This window comes from Brachionichthys hirsutus, chromosome 20 (genome assembly GCF_040956055.1).
Source record: "Brachionichthys hirsutus isolate HB-005 chromosome 20, CSIRO-AGI_Bhir_v1, whole genome shotgun sequence".
Lineage (NCBI taxonomy): Eukaryota > Metazoa > Chordata > Actinopteri > Lophiiformes > Brachionichthyidae > Brachionichthys > Brachionichthys hirsutus.
The window spans coordinates 7268650-7285538 of record NC_090916.1 but is presented as its reverse complement, the minus strand read 5'-3'; the positions used below and the strand labels follow the sequence as shown (position 1 = coordinate 7285538).

Genomic DNA, 16889 nt, shown 5'->3' with positions numbered 1-16889 from the left:
GCGCTGACGGGGCGCTCTGGTATGTCCCTTCCCTGCAGAGAGAGAGAGAGTGGATGCACACCTTGGATTTCCAAACCCTCTCCAATCAAGATTATGTTAATCTGCCCTAATCTCCTATAGCAGTCCCTCGGACAGGAAGACGGCAACGGGGCTCCGGCTGGTTGTGTGGAGATGTTTGATCTCAGGGCTAAAAAAAAAGTAAAAACAAGTTTGAAGTGCACATCGAAGTACGACAAGGCTGCGAGAATACTCAGACTGTCAGGCGTTAAGCGGGTCAGTTGCATTTTAAGACGGGCCTCTCTGCCACGCTGCCAGACTCTTGAGATCTCAAAGCAGAAGAACAATAGTCGACCGATGAGCAGAAAACACGCCGTCAGAGTGACCCGAGAGACTTTAAATCAACTCCCGGGAATGTGAAATGACAAATCAGTGCAGTGCATCATCATGGAATTCATCCCATCCTCCCGGGATGAGCTGCTACTTCAAAGACGTGTGTGTGTGCGTGTGTGTGTGTGCAACATCTTTCTGCAGTAACGATCAATTTAAACCGTGGAAGCTCCTCCAGACTGAAATGCAGATTGTTGCATTGAAATGCAGGTCAGACGGGAAACGCATTCAGGGAAAGAGAAAGAAGTAGGGCAGCGGAGAGGAAGAAAAAACAGTCTGCCGAGGGAGGAGTGGAGCTTTGAAGCATTTGGATGGGCTCCGAAGGAAGGAGGAGGATCTGTATCAAATCAGAGGGTTCCTCGGAAAACTCGTCCGATCTCGTGGCGTCTTGCCGCCATCTTTTACGAATAAATACTGAATGAAATACGAGGCCAACTTATTGTTCGGGTTCTATTCTCAAGTGCGATCCACGCAAATGAAAGATTCATCCCAAGCCTGAATTGTACGCAATGACTTTAATACAATTGCATCAACACAATGACTGTTAACAGTATTATGGTCATTCGCGGAAGAGCGGGCGTATCGATGATAAAGATAGTGTGTGTTCTCAGAATATTTTTCATTTATGCAACACAAAATCCATCAAAACTTCTTTTTTTTAACCACAATTATGAGTACAATGCATAATATACAGTCTAAATATGACCTCTCTGGTCTCTCCCTCCGTGGACTAAAACCAAACATCTGCAAACCGACTGGAAAAGCAGATATTAATCTGAATACTCGGGTATATTTAACTTTTTTTTTGTTAAAGGGGATTAATCAAAATTTAAAAGAAGAATCTTTTCCAGCGAGAGAACAAGGGCATCGCCTCATGAATAAATGTCCCAAATCTGACACCGCTTATTAAATATCACCATTTTATATGACATTCCCCCCCGTTACGTCCACGTCCTTGTCCTTCCTTTATTTCCCAGAATGCCTCGTAAAAGACGGCTAAAAGCTTCGAGTCAGACCACATGACGACACCTTTGGGTGTTTCACTGCATTCTGATTGATCGAGGCCCACATTAGCGGACAAAAATCGATCCTCCTGCCTCTCACTGATCAATTTTCTTCACGCGATTGCTCAAAAAAAGGTTACGAAATGGAAAAGAAACACAAAAAAAGAAATCCACCACCACAAAGAGTCACACTACAATCAAATATTGTAAGAATCTTGATAAGTTTCCCCTGAGACGACGTCACGCATCACATGATCGGTACAGGAGGCTCCTTTTTCACTCTCCCGGTGCCGTTACCGCACACACACACATGCATTATTGTGCACGTGTGTGTGCACGCGCACAATTCGCCATGCTTTGACAAACGGTGCAGCTTTTGATTGGTTTGTAAGGCTTGTTGCAAGTTGTGGGGTTGAGAACCGCTGCCATCAAAGCCCTGAATACTTCTGAGGAAAGGGAGGACGTGCGCCAAATAAATAAATAAAAAGCACACACCAAGTAAACCGTCCAGATTTCTGCCAGCAGCTCATTCTCAGATTCGCCAGTCGTTGTGGCGTGAATGGGAAACAAGATTCAGAGTCAGATTCTCGACACGGCAGCTTGAAAATCAGTTTCGACGCCTTCGTAAACATCCAGGACTGAAACCTGATGGCCGATAAAACGGAGCCGCGCTCTGAACCGGCGGTGCTTTGATGGCGTGCGCTTTGGATGCAGCAGACATTCAACCCGAGTCAGTAGAGGATGGAAGGGAGCAGCATTCTATTTTACAAATCCATTTGAATCTCACGTTCCATTGAACAAACTCATTTTAAGGGTTAAAGTAAAAGACGCCTGGTTTGTTTCCTGCTATTCCCCCCCAGTCCGGCCCCCAAAATGCAACTGCATTAAATACATGAGCGCCGTCGATCCGTCGAGTCAAGGCCTAAAAAACAAACTTCCTTTACTTTGCCTTTAATGTTAAGAAGCTGTAATGCGATATGTTCTGCATGCGTCGTCACGGCGCCATCATGGCGTACGTTTCACATCAGGAGTCTCGACACGGCACTTTTACGATTTACATTACACGATGCGGCGCAGTCGTCACCTCTTGCACCTTAAAATGCCAACTTTCTGTGTTTTCTTTGGTGTGTTTGCACAAACGCTTCGACTCACAGACGACATATATAGACACGATGTTATCTGGATTGAAATCTGCCACACCTTCTCGGGGGGGGGGGACAAAGCAGCTGCTGCAAGTTCAGCCGAGACGTTCAGACACGAAGCCTGCAGAGACCAGTCTGTCCTCGGGATCCGTTTGAGTTGCAATCGATGAGAAACGGATCGCGCTTAACATTCACTACCGGTGCGTATATGTCGGCTTGAGTTGACGTCGAGGGTTTTTTTTTTTTTTTTTTTTGCTGTTGCCGCTGAAGAAAACAACCGTCGTGTCGTCCAACCACCCAGAAAACGAATCCAGGCGTTGCAGAGATCAGCAAGTGAATGAGATCCCGACATCTGGAGACACAAGCAGGGCTTTAAATACCAAAAATCGATCCCAGATCGATCACAATCTAATGTCATCGGACTGACAATCGGAAGAGAAGTCAATTGGAATAAATAAAATACAATCTTGTTAGAGTAAACTGATTCTCGGGCTTCAGGATGAGGCCCAGATTATGAAAGGACCTGGATTATTTGTGGTTTTGTACCGTTGAGCCACGCCTGAAGACTCCGACGACCACGGAAACTAACCTGCAACAACCGATTTACCCATCGCTATCGCTGGGATTAATGACCAATCAGAAGCCTGGGGCTTTGTCACCGCCCACTGAGAGAACAGTGACACATCAGGGTTGTATTTAACGCACCCAAACACCCGCAGAGGCTCGAAGGTTCTGCCAAATGCACCGTCCGCTGCCTAAAACACGGAGCTTACCGGATTTAGAGTCGCCTATCCAAACACCCGTTCCAACATTTCACATTTTCAGAGCAAGTCTGGACTCTGTTTATAAAAAAAAAAAAAGACAAAACAGAAAGTGGAGGAGCGCTCACTCCCGACCGCGAACTCTTTTTTGTTGTTGCGAGGACTCCAGATGTTTATCCATTCTTCTGTAGGAATAATTTCACCACTTAAAGTCTCTTGTTACCAACAATCGGCTGCAGAGTCCCAAATCATCTGGATTCACTAAAAGTCAAAAAAAACCGTCCAATCCATAAATGCTTGTAACACTTGTATCCGGGTAGAATAGCAGGGAAAAAAAATCTTATTTATATTATATAATAAATATAATTATTATATATTTATATTTTTTAAATGTATAAAAGTTCTGCCAAAAACGGTGAAGCAGCAGCCGAGAAGTCCACAGAAAGAAAAGGTATATATTTTGCGTAATTTAGAGTATACGATGTCTGTGAATACCGTCCATCTCTGCTCCGCGAGAAACGCTCGATCCTCTCGGCTCTGCAGTCCGAAGACGCTCCTGGTCAGGCTGCAAACATTTGTTTGAAGCCTCCTGCAGCACCAGCAGAGTCTGCAGAGGAATAATGCTAAGAATGAGGCCTCAGATGGTAACGTGAAAGGAGTCCCAGCTGTTGTCTTTGCTACTGCCGCTCCCATTCTTATTCGCCGCCGCCGCCGTCCCGTCGCCGTCGTCGTCGTCGTCGTCTCCGTCCGGCTGTTCCCCGGTGGGAGTGGCGCCGGGCTCGGGGTAATACTCGTCGTCCTCGTCGAAGTAGCCGTTCTCCATCATGCTGAGGCTGGAGGCGGCGCTGAGGTCCTGGCAGCTGCCCTTGTAGTCCTGGATCGACTCGTGGAGCGACCACAGCTGGCAGAGCAGCGACATGTCCTGCTGGCGCAAACCCACCTGGAGAAGGCGGTAGTAAAAAAAAAAAAAACTTCAAATATTACGAACAGAATAACTAGAAAAATGACACGCTAGAACTATTTAAAGTGCAAGCGCGTGCGTCAGACCAGATGGATATCAAATCTAACAGGAAGTCGGACCGTTTGAACCATTGTATCGTGTTCAACAGCGAGAAGCCTGGAGCAGGGAATTTGCTGCAGGGAGAGGAGAGCGCATGACGCCAAACAGGATTTGGATAAGCCTGTCTCAGGAAAAAAAACCAAAGGGGTAGAGTTTCAGCAGGAGTATGACTTTTTAATCTGAATTACTGGATATGATGAAAAGGTCTATTACGTATTCACCACGAGGCAGGCAGAAGTCTACTTGATAATAAATGTGAGCATGTTATTCTTCCCACCAGACTCCATTAAAAAAAAAAAAACAGTGTTTTAGATTTCTTATCTCACAAACGACACTGAATTCTGAGCAAGCATGCTCTGTGGAAAAACCGACATCCACATTTTAAAGTGAATATTTGGTTAATATATTCAAATGTATGGTAAATGCCACACATGCCGAATCTATGAGGAGACTCCAATATAATGTGTCACGAATTTAATTGCGTGATAAAAGGTGTGCGCGTTTGTCTACAGGCCAGGCGACGTTTAATTGCCAGAGTTCCTTATGGGAATACGCAGCGCCGGGGATTACACGGCTTCCGCCCGCACCGTAAGTGAAAACGGATCACTTTTCTTGTCGTCAAACAAAATAAAGGTGTTATTTTTTTTTTTACCATCTCTTTCCGCAGAAGAGCCAGAGCAGCGTCCAGGTTCGCAGGCTTGCTCGCCAGGAGGTTGTCGGCGTTGCTCCTGCCTCGGCTCAGGTCATCCTGGATCATCGTCTTCTTCACGTACATCCTCTCCATTTCTCTCCAGGAGCCGCCGCTCGAGTTCAGCAAGCCGCTCAGGCTCTTCGGCAGCGGCGGAAGACCCTCGATGCAGGCCATTCCTCCCGCCGAGCCGTTCGCTGACTTGCCGTTCATCGTCCCGGGAGTCAGTACTCCAAAGCGCCGTTCGGTTTTTTTCCACTGAAGTTGAATGCCGAGTCTTTAAATACTAGAAAGGCGGAGACGGTCTTCCGCCGCCCCGCAGTGAGCCGAGCAACAGCCGTAGTTTTTTCTCTGCCGCGGGCGGTCAGCGACGACGCGTCAAGCTAACCGGAATTAGATTTCTGACTTGTCTAATATGATTATCAAAATAAAAGCATCGGTGTTACTCCCCTATGTTATGGGTGGGCCTAATTGAAAACAGCCACTCATAACGTCACATTTTGCAATGACAACATCAATAACTGCAATTCTAATGTTATATGTTTTAAAAAAAGGTTTTGGCATGTGTTAGCCTTGGAAAATAATAAAGGTTGATGAAGAAATATGCAGCCCGCCTTTCAGACGGGATTTATTTTGAAATTCGTTTCCGCTGTTATTCTGATTTATTGCCAAACACTTGACGATACTGAATTCAAGCTCAACTAAAAATCCGTTTCCTGTCCTTTTAACAAAGTGGCTCCTGGGCGTCTCCCAGCCAACATTAACAGCCAGTAAAACTGTATTTTCAGCATAAATGTTTACATCTTTGCAACATTCATGTATATTAATGCGCAATTTAATAGTATATACACACATAGTTGTCATTACACAATGTAATTTAAACAGACCTAATGAGGAAAAGAAGCTAAAAGTAGAACGAGAGATGAGACATACATTTCTTGTAACTGAAACATCTTGCAACTCTTTTGATTCATAATCAAAATTGAATTTTCTAAATAGGATTTTTGGAAATTAACATTTAATTCCCTTTGACAAGTGAATGAAGTCAGCATAATTGTAAACCAGAAAGCTTTTGATGTCAGATGCTTCAGATATTTTGAGATGTGTGGCACCTGCTTTGAGGCTGCAGCTACATAAATACCCCATATAGAGTCCATGGAGTGGTGGCGGCGGCTGATGACTCTGCTGAGCAACGAATGATGTCACGCTGCACGCGTTATAGGCCTTTTATTAGCTTCTCTGTTATTTGTTTTTGTAGGTAGGCCTCAGCGCTACGGTTAAGGTCCACCTTTTGCTCTGCAAACATGGCTGTATAGTTTGCCAGTCGTCAGTAAATTTTGGTGTTTTGTATAATTCATCCATCATTTATTCAAGTTAAAGACGAAGCAAGAACATTTTAACACGTGACCTTTTGTACGTTAGAGCGCCGATATAATATTCTCTTTCCAATAAAGAAGCACATAATTTTCCATCTTCCATGAGCATTCTGCGTGATTTAGCATGAAAATAAATGTATTATTTTTGTTTTCATGGAGATTCTGTTTATTTTACACACACTGAGAGATTTAATCCAGCGAACAGTAGGCAGAGGGTTTGAGGTTATGTCAGCGCACGCGCGCATGTGTGTGTATGTGTGTGTATGTGTGTGTATGTGTGTGCAGGACAATAGTTGTAGTATAAAGGACAGATGGTGGGCTCCATTTCATTGCCCCCCCCCCCCAGCCAGCAGCAGCCGCGTCACAACAATAATACTACAATAACCTCCAAAGCAGCACACAAAAGAATCTCTCACACACAGAAACTGCTTGGCAAAAGAGCAGAATGTGCTGTAGTACACACACAAACACACACACACACACACACATTGGATGAAGCATGTGGCCTTGGAGCCTGTTTCTATTTGTATAAAAGAAACACTTTAACTCAATATAGACTTTGTTGTCTGTTGAAAGGCATTGCACAAGTTCGTGCCAGCGTTTAAATGCCCTTACGTCTGCGGTTTAATCATGATCATGAGCTGACTTATTTTTTACATTCAAGCATATTTGGGTGCTCTTCCACAACTTCAAAAAAACAACAACACAACACTAGGGCTGTAACATTTGTCGATCTTGTTATAAGCGGTTTCATGAACTGTATTTTCAACCTGTTTGTGGTTGCAGGTTTTTTTAACTTCCTGGTCATTTGCACATTAAAGGTCGTTAAGGTCACAGGTGTGGCGCTGACCTAACCAGCACCATTTAGCGTTGTTAGCATTGTTGTGGATGGATGTTTTTTTTTTTTTTACTGCTAGTTTAAAAAAAACATTTTTTTTTATGCATGTTGTTGATAGAAAAAAACCTTTTGCCAAAATGCGGTTTTGATTTTCCAGCTCTGGAGATAACAATTTCATGCATGACTACTACATAAATTCCTGATTTTTTTTTTTTATAAAATAGTGTGTTGACAAAGTGCTAACCGTTTCACTCTGTTTTGATGCCATGTGATCAGTCAACACGCTACGACATGCCGTACAGTATTTGCCCTTGAACAGCATCGCATTAGCCTAATCCCGCTCTTAAAGCAATTAGCCATCATCTGACAGTCAACAGCTGCATAGTTTAAAGAACCCGATCAAGGATAATCTGTCTCGGGTGAGGCTTTTATGGGCCAAGGGACCCCTTCTATAACCATCATCATCATCATCATTATCGTCATCATTGGCTCCTCAGATCATAGGATTAAGTGTATGATGGCACCCCCCTGGGGATGCATGTCACCGGAGCAGGCTTGTATTAATCTGCCTTGCTAAAAGGCACAACGACTTTGTGTCACTTAGGCGGGTCTAAAGATATCCTCTTATGTCTCTGCTGGAAAGCGATATCTTGCTGAAAGCCAAATAAATTACATTAAGTGCTCAAGTAGGCACAAAAGCCCCCCCCAACTCCTTCCTTCAGATATTCCCTCATTGCTTCACTTCTATTTTGTCAGATTTCAGTTCCCCCCCCCCCCCCCCCACCTGCATGCCATATTTTTTTGTCTTCTAATGTTTTCTAATGTTGTGTTTCCAAGAAAAAATTATGTCAATTAAATGTCTACACTACAAGGTACTGATTTTACTGTACTTGCATTGAATGTTGAACATTTTATCTCAGATTATGTTTGGTTTTTAATTTTTTTTTAAATGTCCAATAACTCAAATTTAATACAATCACCTCCCTTTAAGATGGCAGTTTGGTTACTTTATTCTGTTATATTGCACTGACGAAAGAAAACATAATGAAAAAAAGAAATATGGTGATAAAAGATCTTTACAGGGAAATGCCTCGCATTTCAGATCTAATCACTCCGAAGCTTTGCATTGAACTTGGAGCTCATCTGGGAAGCGCCACTGCCAGAGAAACACAATAGGTCTGAAAGGAGGGATGTGTGTGTGTGTGTGTCATTGTACAGCAGGTCAGGAAAGAGGAGTGGTCACTAAGAACAGCTGGTTCCACTGACATGGGTTTTTACCTCTGGACAGGAAGCAGCTGACGACTTCCTCCCCTGGTCAGAATGAGATCAGAATGAGACGTGGTATTTATAGCAACAATGGGTGTGTGTGTGTGTTTGAGCCCCGTGTACAATAGCATGATGAAATCCCATCAATGCACATTTAGGTGGCCGGACGTACCTGCTCTGGAGTCGCTATAGATGCATTAAACAGCTTCCTCCTTCTGTTTTCCTCAGGAAACGGGACATGACCGCTCAGATTTATTGATCTTTTGACCTTACGAGCATGTTGCATTCAAGTGTTGTAACTTCAGTGCACAGGACCATAAATATGACTGGGAATTGTTCAGACATTTATGTAACTCTTTTATTGAAAAGTCACATTTTTACATGCTAAAAAAACGAGACAAAAAAATCAAACACAACTTTATTTACTTGATCTGTTCTGCTTGTCTGAGGCTGCTGCTGGATGGGAATCAGAGAGTTGTGCAGCAGCCAGCTGTGGTAATTTAAACCGGAAGGGTATTTGCTGACATGTTTTGTTGCTGCCCCTGGCTTCGTTCCAGTCCATCCTGCAGGGGGAGAAGGGCAAATACTGAGCAGCAGCTGGCCTCCCCCCCCCCCTCCTCCTATCTATCGCTCTACCCGATGATGCTTCTTGACTCATCTCTGTTTCAGATTTCTCTTCTGTCCCCCCCAAAATGAACTAAACCCCGAACAGGAAAAAGTCTCCCCCTCGTCTTTCCATGTAAATCAATGTAGATTTTAATGTTGCTGACAGACAAACCAACACCAGTGAAAACACAAATCCATTTCACAGACAAGAACGTTTTATTTCTCTACAAAACCTACACATATTTCTTTTTAAAACAGACATATAAAAAGCAGAACAATGAGATTTAAAGTTCTCCCGTTGTGGAAAATCTTTCACTTTAAAAACTGATTGTAGGAATGCATTGCCGAGGCCAAATGAGCCCCGCGTGCTCCGCCTCACCCTGCAGATGCAAATGTGTGTGTGTGGGGGGGGGGGGGGGGGGGTTAGCAGGAATAAACAGTGGACGAGTGAAATCTGAGAGCCACATATCCACAGAGGTCAGGCGGCGTTGCCTGCCGTGTGAAGGGCAGCATATGGAAAAGCTGGAAGATAAAAAAAAACAGCAAACAGCCTCTTCACCTTAAAACACAGTCAGGTGCAGCATAAAAGAGAAACCGAAGGGACACCAGGAAACAGACTTTTCACTGAAATTGGAGAATATTAAACATTTTTAAAACAAGAATACTTCCGTCTTTGGTATTTTACTGGATTCGTTTTTTTTTTTTTTTTCATGAATCTGCTATCATGAACTCCCCTGAGAGTTAGTTTTTTTTGTGCACAAACTCTGCAGCGCCTCCTTCAGGAGAGGCAGGAATCCAGATGCTCATTGATGTGAGACTCCTTAACCTTTGCTCGACACACAGGACAGCTGACCGTGAGCGCGGGGGAGGCAGAAGACGATGAGGGAGGGACGCTGGAAACAGATGAAGAGGAGGTGGCTGAAGTGATAGTTCTTTGCTGCATTTCAGGTGCTTTCGCCTTTCCGGACTCCCTCGATGTCGCCGATACGCTGCCTAGCCTTTTCTGGAAGAAGTCGAAAACGGTGGCCGAGCCGTCGCGGTCGTTCCACGGCCTCTTTCTCGACGCCTGACTCCCGGCTAAATCTCCGTTAGAATGACTGAAATACTTGGACTGTGTTGCTTTGGGAGGACTCCCCTTGCTTCCAATGAAACCCACAGCGGGGTATTTACTGGGCTTACTGGGACTCGATGCTCCGGGACAGGAGGCTCCGCTGTGAATTTGTCTTTTAGGAAAGACAGGTGGAACAGAGGTAGCGTTTTGTGGCTTCGGTTCAGTATCGGAGTTCGAGCTGGAGGACTGAGACTTCCCCTTTGTGCCGCTGAAGAGTTCTTCAATGGACCTCTGCCGGATTTTGCTCATTTCTCGGTTCCTGCCGCCGCCGCGCGGTCTGTCGATTCTCACCGGTGAACCGTTGACGTTCACGAAAACTCTCGCGTTACCGACGGATCTCTTCTTCTGCCCAGTTGAGGAAGCCGGCCCGGTGGACGGAACCGCAACAAAGATTCCATCGTCCTCCAGGTCGGAGCAAGTGGGAGGTGCTAGACAGCTAGCCGGAGGCGAAGGGGTGATCGGCTGCTGCTGCGGCGAGGAGACGGAGCGGGACGGGGAGGACAACTGGGACTTCCCTCCGAGTACGAAACCTTTGCCGCTGAATGAAATAACGGTCCTGATGTCCTGCGATCCAGACCCTGAGGGGGGTGAAAAGTTACACAATCGGATATTTATACTCAGAAATGTATCGTTCTTTTGCTGCACCTCTAACGTCGGAATTAAAGCGTCTATAAAACCCACAATGTGCTGCATGAACACTTCGTACGGTCGAAGCAAACAAGACGCGACGTGTTTATGAGAGCGCGCAGGAGGGTTTGCTACGCTAGCCGTTCCCTCTCGCTTACATTCTTCCCGCTAAACTAAACTAACCTGCCGTCGTGCTCGAAGGCCTTCCACTCCCCGACGCCCTCTCGTCCTTTTTAGCATCCTTTTTCCCTTTCTTGACGTATCCTTTGGGTTCCTTGACCTTGGCGTAGCTTCCTCCGCACGTCCTCTCGTGGTCCCCCCACCACAGGTCGAGAGAAGACGGCGCCCTGTTCATGGACCGCTTCACGAAGCCGAAGTAGGGCTTGCGGTTCTGGCAGGGCCCGTCGCACTTCCACCAGTGCTGCCGGTACACGTCGACCTCGTCGTGGAAGCTGTGGTAGACCTGACAAGGAGAAGCTTCCATTTAGATAATAATCTGACAAGAAAACAGACGAGCACAACTAAACACAAATACTCTTTACCGTGATCTTGGTCCCGCTGGCTTGGTTGATCCGGTTCATGTGTTTGCAGAACTCGGGGCCGTGACCGTCTCGGTCTCTGTTGTTCTGGGTCACAAACAGCAGGGCGTGGATCATTTCATGAAGGAGGGTCTGTGGGGAAAGACACGAACAATCACGAAGGAGAAGACAGGATGACTTCATTTGGATCCATCCGGCCGTCTTCCTCACCTCCACCAGATCTTTCCTGGGCCTCAGCTTCAGCAGAGGCTCACTGAGTCTGATCGAACACAACCCGCCTCGGCCCTCGTAGGAACACAAACCAGCACATCTAAAAACAGGAAAAAGCGTTGAGGAGAGCAGGGAAGCTACTCTTCTGTGGCGCGGAGCACGAACACAGAACTCACAGCGTCATTCTTGGGCTCCATTTCACCTCGACGCCACTGAGCTTCCCCCAGAAGAACGTGCTATTGAACTCCAGAAACATCGCTCTGACGTCGGGACTCGGGTCCAGCGTCTCCCAGGACTCGTCCACGATGGACAGCGGCCTCTCGGGATGGACGCCCGGCTTCGCGTAGGGAACGACGTCGTTGCCAGCGACCTCCACTTTGCGTTTCTTACTGCTTTGTCCGAGGAAATTATCTTTAAAGCCATTTGATGACCATAACGAAGTCTCGTATTCATTGTTAAACTGCTGCTGTAGCTTTAAGGCGACAAGAAGGTCGTCATCCATTACAACAACAACAACAACAACAACAACAACAACCACAGCTACTACGGGCCGTAACGAAGCTAGCTAACATAAGCCCCGTTAGCCTGATGAAGCTAATTGGCTAGCATAGCTTGCAATCGGCTCCCAAACGAACGACAAAAGCCGAACACAGCCTGTCAGATGTTCTATTCTTAAAAAAGAACCGGACGTTCGGGTCATTATTTCATAAAAATATATATTTCATGGACAGAGATGTTTTTGCTCTACGCCAGTCCTATCTCGCCATCGGCTCACCAGGAAGTGAATTATAATGCAACCGAAGCACTTCCGTTAAGGATTTCAAAATAAAATAAAAACATATTCAAACTCGAGACCACTGAGCGTTCTTTGTTGACGTGTGTACGATGATTGTTCACCGAGCTTCTCTTGTTGGGCTTAATTTAATATATATATATATATATATATATATATATACATTCAAGCAGAACGCTTATCGAAAGAAGAAAATAAAAAATAGTTGGCCACTCAAACACTTTCTCTGAGATGTTGCGTTAGAAATTCGTAATTGGCTAGCTAATGATTAGTCATATATCAAGTGGAACTGAAACTTCATGTAGCTAATTTTGAAAATGTTAGCATTATTTAACAATGTAGAAATATGCGAGCGGTCAAATTCAATATCATTTTTTTGTTCACCCAATTTGTTGGACATCTTTTTTTTCTGAATCACGTGACGGTCTAGGGCGTCAACCAATGTTCTACTTCCTGTTTGGGTTGCGACCGGAAATGAATGGAGCACCCATAGCGAACTCTCTCAGTTTCTACATATATTAATAACTCTGAAACATTTTGGGGGAACAGGCAAACGAGCACAAGCTGTAAAAATGTCGGAAACGGGGAACCGACTGCGGAAACTGCTCGAATCGCCCAATTTCGATCCGCAAAACTACGTCAAGCAGCTGTCGCAGCAGTCCGACGGCGACCGAGATCTGCAGGAGCACCGTCAAAAAATCCAAAGCCTGGCCGACGAAACGGCCCAAAACCTGAAGAAGAACGTCTACAAGAACTACAGGCAGTTCATCGAGACGGCGAAGGAGATCTCCTACCTGGAGAGCGAGATGTACCAGCTGAGCCACATCCTGACGGAGCAGAAGGGCATCATGGAGAGCATCACCCAGGCGCTGCTGTCCGCGGACAAGGACGAGACCTCCAAGGAGATGCAGGCTGCGTTCCCCAAAGAAACCGAGGAGGTGAAGCAGAGGACGCTCACCTCGCTGCTGGAGAAAGTGGAGGGGGTCAAAAGCATCATGGACACCCCCGGGAGGCACCTCGTCTACAACGGGGACCTGGTGGAGTTCGACGTCGACAACATGTCGCCCATCCAGAAGGTGCACGCCTTCCTGATGAACGACTGCCTGCTGATCGCCACCTGGCTGCCCAGCCGCAGAGGAGCGGTGAAGTACAGGTACAACGCCCTGTACGACCTGGACAGCTTCGCCGTGGTCAACGTGAAGGACAACCCCCCCATGAAGGACATGTTCAAGATCCTGATGTTCCCGGACAGTCGCGTTTTCCAGGCGGAGAACAGCAAAATCAAGAAGGAGTGGCTGGAGATCCTGGATGAGACCAAGAAGAGCAAAGCCACCGGGGACAGGCGCAAGAAGGAGGACGAGCCGCCGGCGACGTCTCCCGCCAGAGCGGAGGCGGCGGCGGCGGCGGCGTCCACCAATCCCTTCGACGCGGACGAGGACGACGAGGCCGCCGGCGCCGAGGGAAGCGTGGACCTCGCCGTCGATTGGATCCAGGAGCTGCCGGAGGATCTGGACGTGTGCATCGCCCAGAGAGATTTCGAAGGCGCCGTGGATCTGCTGGACAAGCTCAACGGGCATCTGAGAGGGCAGCCCGTCACGCAGCGGGCCAAAGAGCTGAAGCTGAAGGTGGAGGAGCGCGTGCGGCAGCTGACGGAGGTCCTGGTGTTCGAGTTGTCTCCGGATCGCTCCCTCCGCGGCGGGCCGAAAGCCACTCGGAGGGCCGTGTCCCAGCTGATCAGACTAGGTGCTGCTTATTGGCTGCTTATCAATAACACCTTTCATCTTGTCTTTTAGATGCTTTGATATGAATCTGGTGTGTTTTTCTTTTAATGCTAAACTCAGTTTGCACTGAAGAGCACTTTGAATTTCGTCGTGTTGATGCCTTGTGCTAAAATAATGACAGTAAACCTGGAATATTGTGTGTGTGTGTGTGTCCGCTTCGCTTCCCGTTTCAGGCCAGTCCACCAAAGCCTGCGAGCTGTTTCTGAAGAACCGGGCCGCCGCCGTCCAGACGGCCATAAGGCAGCTTCGCATCGAAGGAGCGACGCTGCTCTACATCCACAAGCTCTGCAACATCTTCTTCACCAGCCTGCAGGAGACGGCCAAGGAGTTCCAGATGGACTTCGCCGGGAACACGGGCTGCTACTCTGCCTTCGTGGTCTGGTCCAGATCGGCCATGAGCATGTTTGTGGACGCGTTCAGCAAGCAGGTAAGGTCGATCGGGTCTTACCTGCTAGGGGGTCGCGGTGCGATGTCAGGGCTTCCTCATTTTGCTAAAAGCACAATTGTTTTTTTCATTTTGCTTTTCTAGGTTGAAGTGTTTTATGTTAAAGTTAATGATCAATTTTAAAGTATTGTTATTTATTGATGTTATTTAATTTATTATTTAATTGTAAAAAATGTAGTTTAAGGATTAAAAAAAACATTTCAGGCGAATTGATGCACTTCAAATATTTTCTGTTGCAGATAAAAAAAATGGTAATAAAGTTATTCTTTGTTGTAAGTTGATCTATATTTCTTTCTTTTTCATGTTTATTTTTACGTTACAAAGCTGCTGTCCGCGTAAAGAGTGCTACTTTTTCAGGGGGCTCGCAAAATGTTTTTTTCTTCCTTGGGGGGGGGGTCGTAACAGAAAATAATTGAGAAGCACTGGTTTAAAAGAACCCCCCCCCCAGCCTAAAACCAGAACGACTTCCACCGTCATCGGGGATCGCAGTCCAGCCACAATCGAGCTATCTATCGGAGCCACTAGCTCCGTGGACACTCGCGCTAATAGTGACTTCAGCTCCAGGCAAACGCAACGATGGCAAACATGAGAGTGTTTCAATTCAACTAGAGGATGGAAACTGAAAACCGAAGCGCTCGACCATCTCCTGAAAGCCTCCCGGTCATGGTGAAGCCGTACAGGATACGCTGATGACGTGATATTTCTGTGTCTTCCTCGCTCAGGTGTTCGACAGTAAGGAGAGCCTGTCGACGGCGGCGGAGTGTGTCAAAGTGGCCAAAGAGCACTGCCAGCTGCTGACCGAGATCGGCCTGGACCTGACCTTCACCCTGCAGTCCCTTCTGGTCAAGGACATCAAGGCGGCGCTCCTGGGCTACAAGGACATCATCATGGAGGCCACCAAGCACCGAAACTCTGAGGAGATGTGGAGGAGGATGAACCTCATGACCCCCGAGGCGCTGAGTAAACTCAAGGTGGGGTTCTGGGTTGCCTCTGGGATGTCCCTTTTTTTTTTTTGTTCGCTTTCATTGATCACCATCGTTTCCTCGCATCGGTTGAGCGATCGGCGTCCTGTGAATCTCTCCCCGCAGGACGAGATGCGCGGCTGCGGCGTGGGCGGCTTCGAGCAGCACACCGGCGACGACTGCTGGGTGAACCTGAGCTACACCGTCGTGGCCTTCACCAAGCAGACGATGAGCTTCCTGGAGGAAGGCGTGAAGCTCTACTTCCCCGAGCTGCACATGGTGCTGCTGGAGAGCCTGAGGGAGATCGTCCTGGTGGCCGTGCAGCACGTGGACTACAGCCTCCGCTGCGAGCAGGAGCCCGAGAAGAAGGCCTTCATCTTGCTGAACGCCGCATTCCTCCACGACACCGTGCTGCCGGTGGTGGAGCGCCGGTTCGAGGAGGGCGTTGGCAAGCCGGCCAAACAGCTGCAGGACCTGAGGAAGAGCACCAGGTCCGCCCGGATCAATCCAGAGAGTACCATATCGCTGGTGTGACACTCTAGGTGGGCGGAGAGTCGATTTGGACAAAGGACGGATGTGTCAAACAGCATTTCAGAGAAGCGGCTGCTGACGCATGTGCTCATTTCCCCTCCGGAGCGGCGGCGTAACGTGCGCAGCTTCGAACCGACGCCTGGGAATCCCGTGTTGATTCTACTTTAAGGGATGAAAAGCAAAAGTCTTTTCGTCTTCAATCGCTCGTTCTTAACTTGAATGCTGTTGGACCAGGATCAGGACTGAAGACGGATGACTGGGTCTGACAAGCGTTGATAGATGTTCACTGTTGAGACAGTCAAAGTTTAACAGTCAACATGAAATGTAATAAAAATCGTTACTACTTTTGATCGGTGTTGTGGTGATCCTTTTCGGAACATTTCCCCTGCTGCTGATGGAATTAGAAGCTCTGCAGTTTGTAAATTTATTAATCAATTGACCTCTTATGGCCTGTTGAAATGTTAAATTATGGGATGTTTTCTGATGTGTTTTTTTTTAAACTAATCGGCATAAATCACATTCAAACAGCAGCACCAGAGTAATAGCTGTGGGAAACAATCCACTTCGTCTCGGTTGAGTCGGAGACAAAGCCGCATGGAATCCGCTGCCATTCCTGCAGCTGCTCTGCTGTAAAATGAAACTTGCGTCTTTACAACACTCGCTCCTCTTTCTCTGTGAAGCATTTCCCCTCAGCGTGTCATGAAAGGCAGACTTATTTTTAGACCTTGTTCGGGATTCAACACGATGATTGTTCTCTCTGCT

General features: G+C 46.9%; 3 protein-coding genes across 3 annotated transcripts; 1 reads left to right on the top strand and 2 right to left on the bottom strand.

Moving 5' to 3' along the window:
- Positions 1 to 3931: 3931 nt before the first annotated feature.
- On the bottom strand, positions 3932 to 5255 carry fam89a (family with sequence similarity 89 member A). The gene is made up of 2 exons (XM_068753993.1): positions 5007 to 5255; positions 3932 to 4234 (listed from the first exon to the last, which is right to left on the bottom strand). Exons 1-2 carry the CDS (start codon positions 5253 to 5255, stop codon positions 3932 to 3934), a joined length of 552 nt encoding a protein of 183 aa, XP_068610094.1.
- A 4050-nt stretch (positions 5256 to 9305) lies between these two features.
- On the bottom strand, positions 9306 to 12117 carry sprtn (SprT-like N-terminal domain). Its single transcript, XM_068753820.1, has 6 exons — positions 11792 to 12117; positions 11616 to 11715; positions 11409 to 11537; positions 11050 to 11329; positions 10070 to 10817; positions 9306 to 10021 (listed from the first exon to the last, which is right to left on the bottom strand). The coding sequence occupies exons 1-6, from the start codon at positions 12115 to 12117 to the stop codon at positions 9907 to 9909; spliced, it is 1698 nt and encodes a 565-aa protein (XP_068609921.1). The 3' UTR covers positions 9306 to 9906.
- An 857-nt stretch (positions 12118 to 12974) lies between these two features.
- exoc8 (exocyst complex component 8) lies at positions 12975 to 16460 on the top strand. Its single transcript, XM_068753890.1, has 4 exons — positions 12975 to 14151; positions 14363 to 14616; positions 15357 to 15605; positions 15723 to 16460. The coding sequence occupies exons 1-4, from the start codon at positions 12981 to 12983 to the stop codon at positions 16128 to 16130; spliced, it is 2082 nt and encodes a 693-aa protein (XP_068609991.1). The 5' UTR covers positions 12975 to 12980; the 3' UTR covers positions 16131 to 16460.
- The last annotated feature ends 429 nt before the right edge of the window (positions 16461 to 16889 follow it).

Coding starts and splice junctions, on each gene's coding strand:
- exoc8 (XM_068753890.1), top strand. CDS start 12,981: ATGTCGGAAACGGGGAACCGACTGCGGAAACTGCTCGAATCGCCCAAT. Junction 14,152..14,362: donor GTCCCAGCTGATCAGACTAG/GTGCTGCTTATT, acceptor TTCCCGTTTCAG/GCCAGTCCACCAAAGCCTGC. Junction 15,606..15,722: donor AGGCGCTGAGTAAACTCAAG/GTGGGGTTCTGG, acceptor CTCTCCCCGCAG/GACGAGATGCGCGGCTGCGG.
- sprtn (XM_068753820.1), bottom strand. CDS start 12,117: ATGGATGACGACCTTCTTGTCGCCTTAAAGCTACAGCAGCAGTTTAAC. Junction 10,818..11,049: donor GCCTTCGAGCACGACGGCAG/GTTAGTTTAGTT, acceptor CACCCCCCTCAG/GGTCTGGATCGCAGGACATC. Junction 10,022..10,069: donor AAGGCGAAAGCACCTGAAAT/GCAGCAAAGAAC, acceptor ATCTGTTTCCAG/CGTCCCTCCCTCATCGTCTT.
- fam89a (XM_068753993.1), bottom strand. CDS start 5,255: ATGAACGGCAAGTCAGCGAACGGCTCGGCGGGAGGAATGGCCTGCATC. Junction 4,235..5,006: donor CTCTTCTGCGGAAAGAGATG/GTAAAAAAAAAA, acceptor CGCCTTCTCCAG/GTGGGTTTGCGCCAGCAGGA.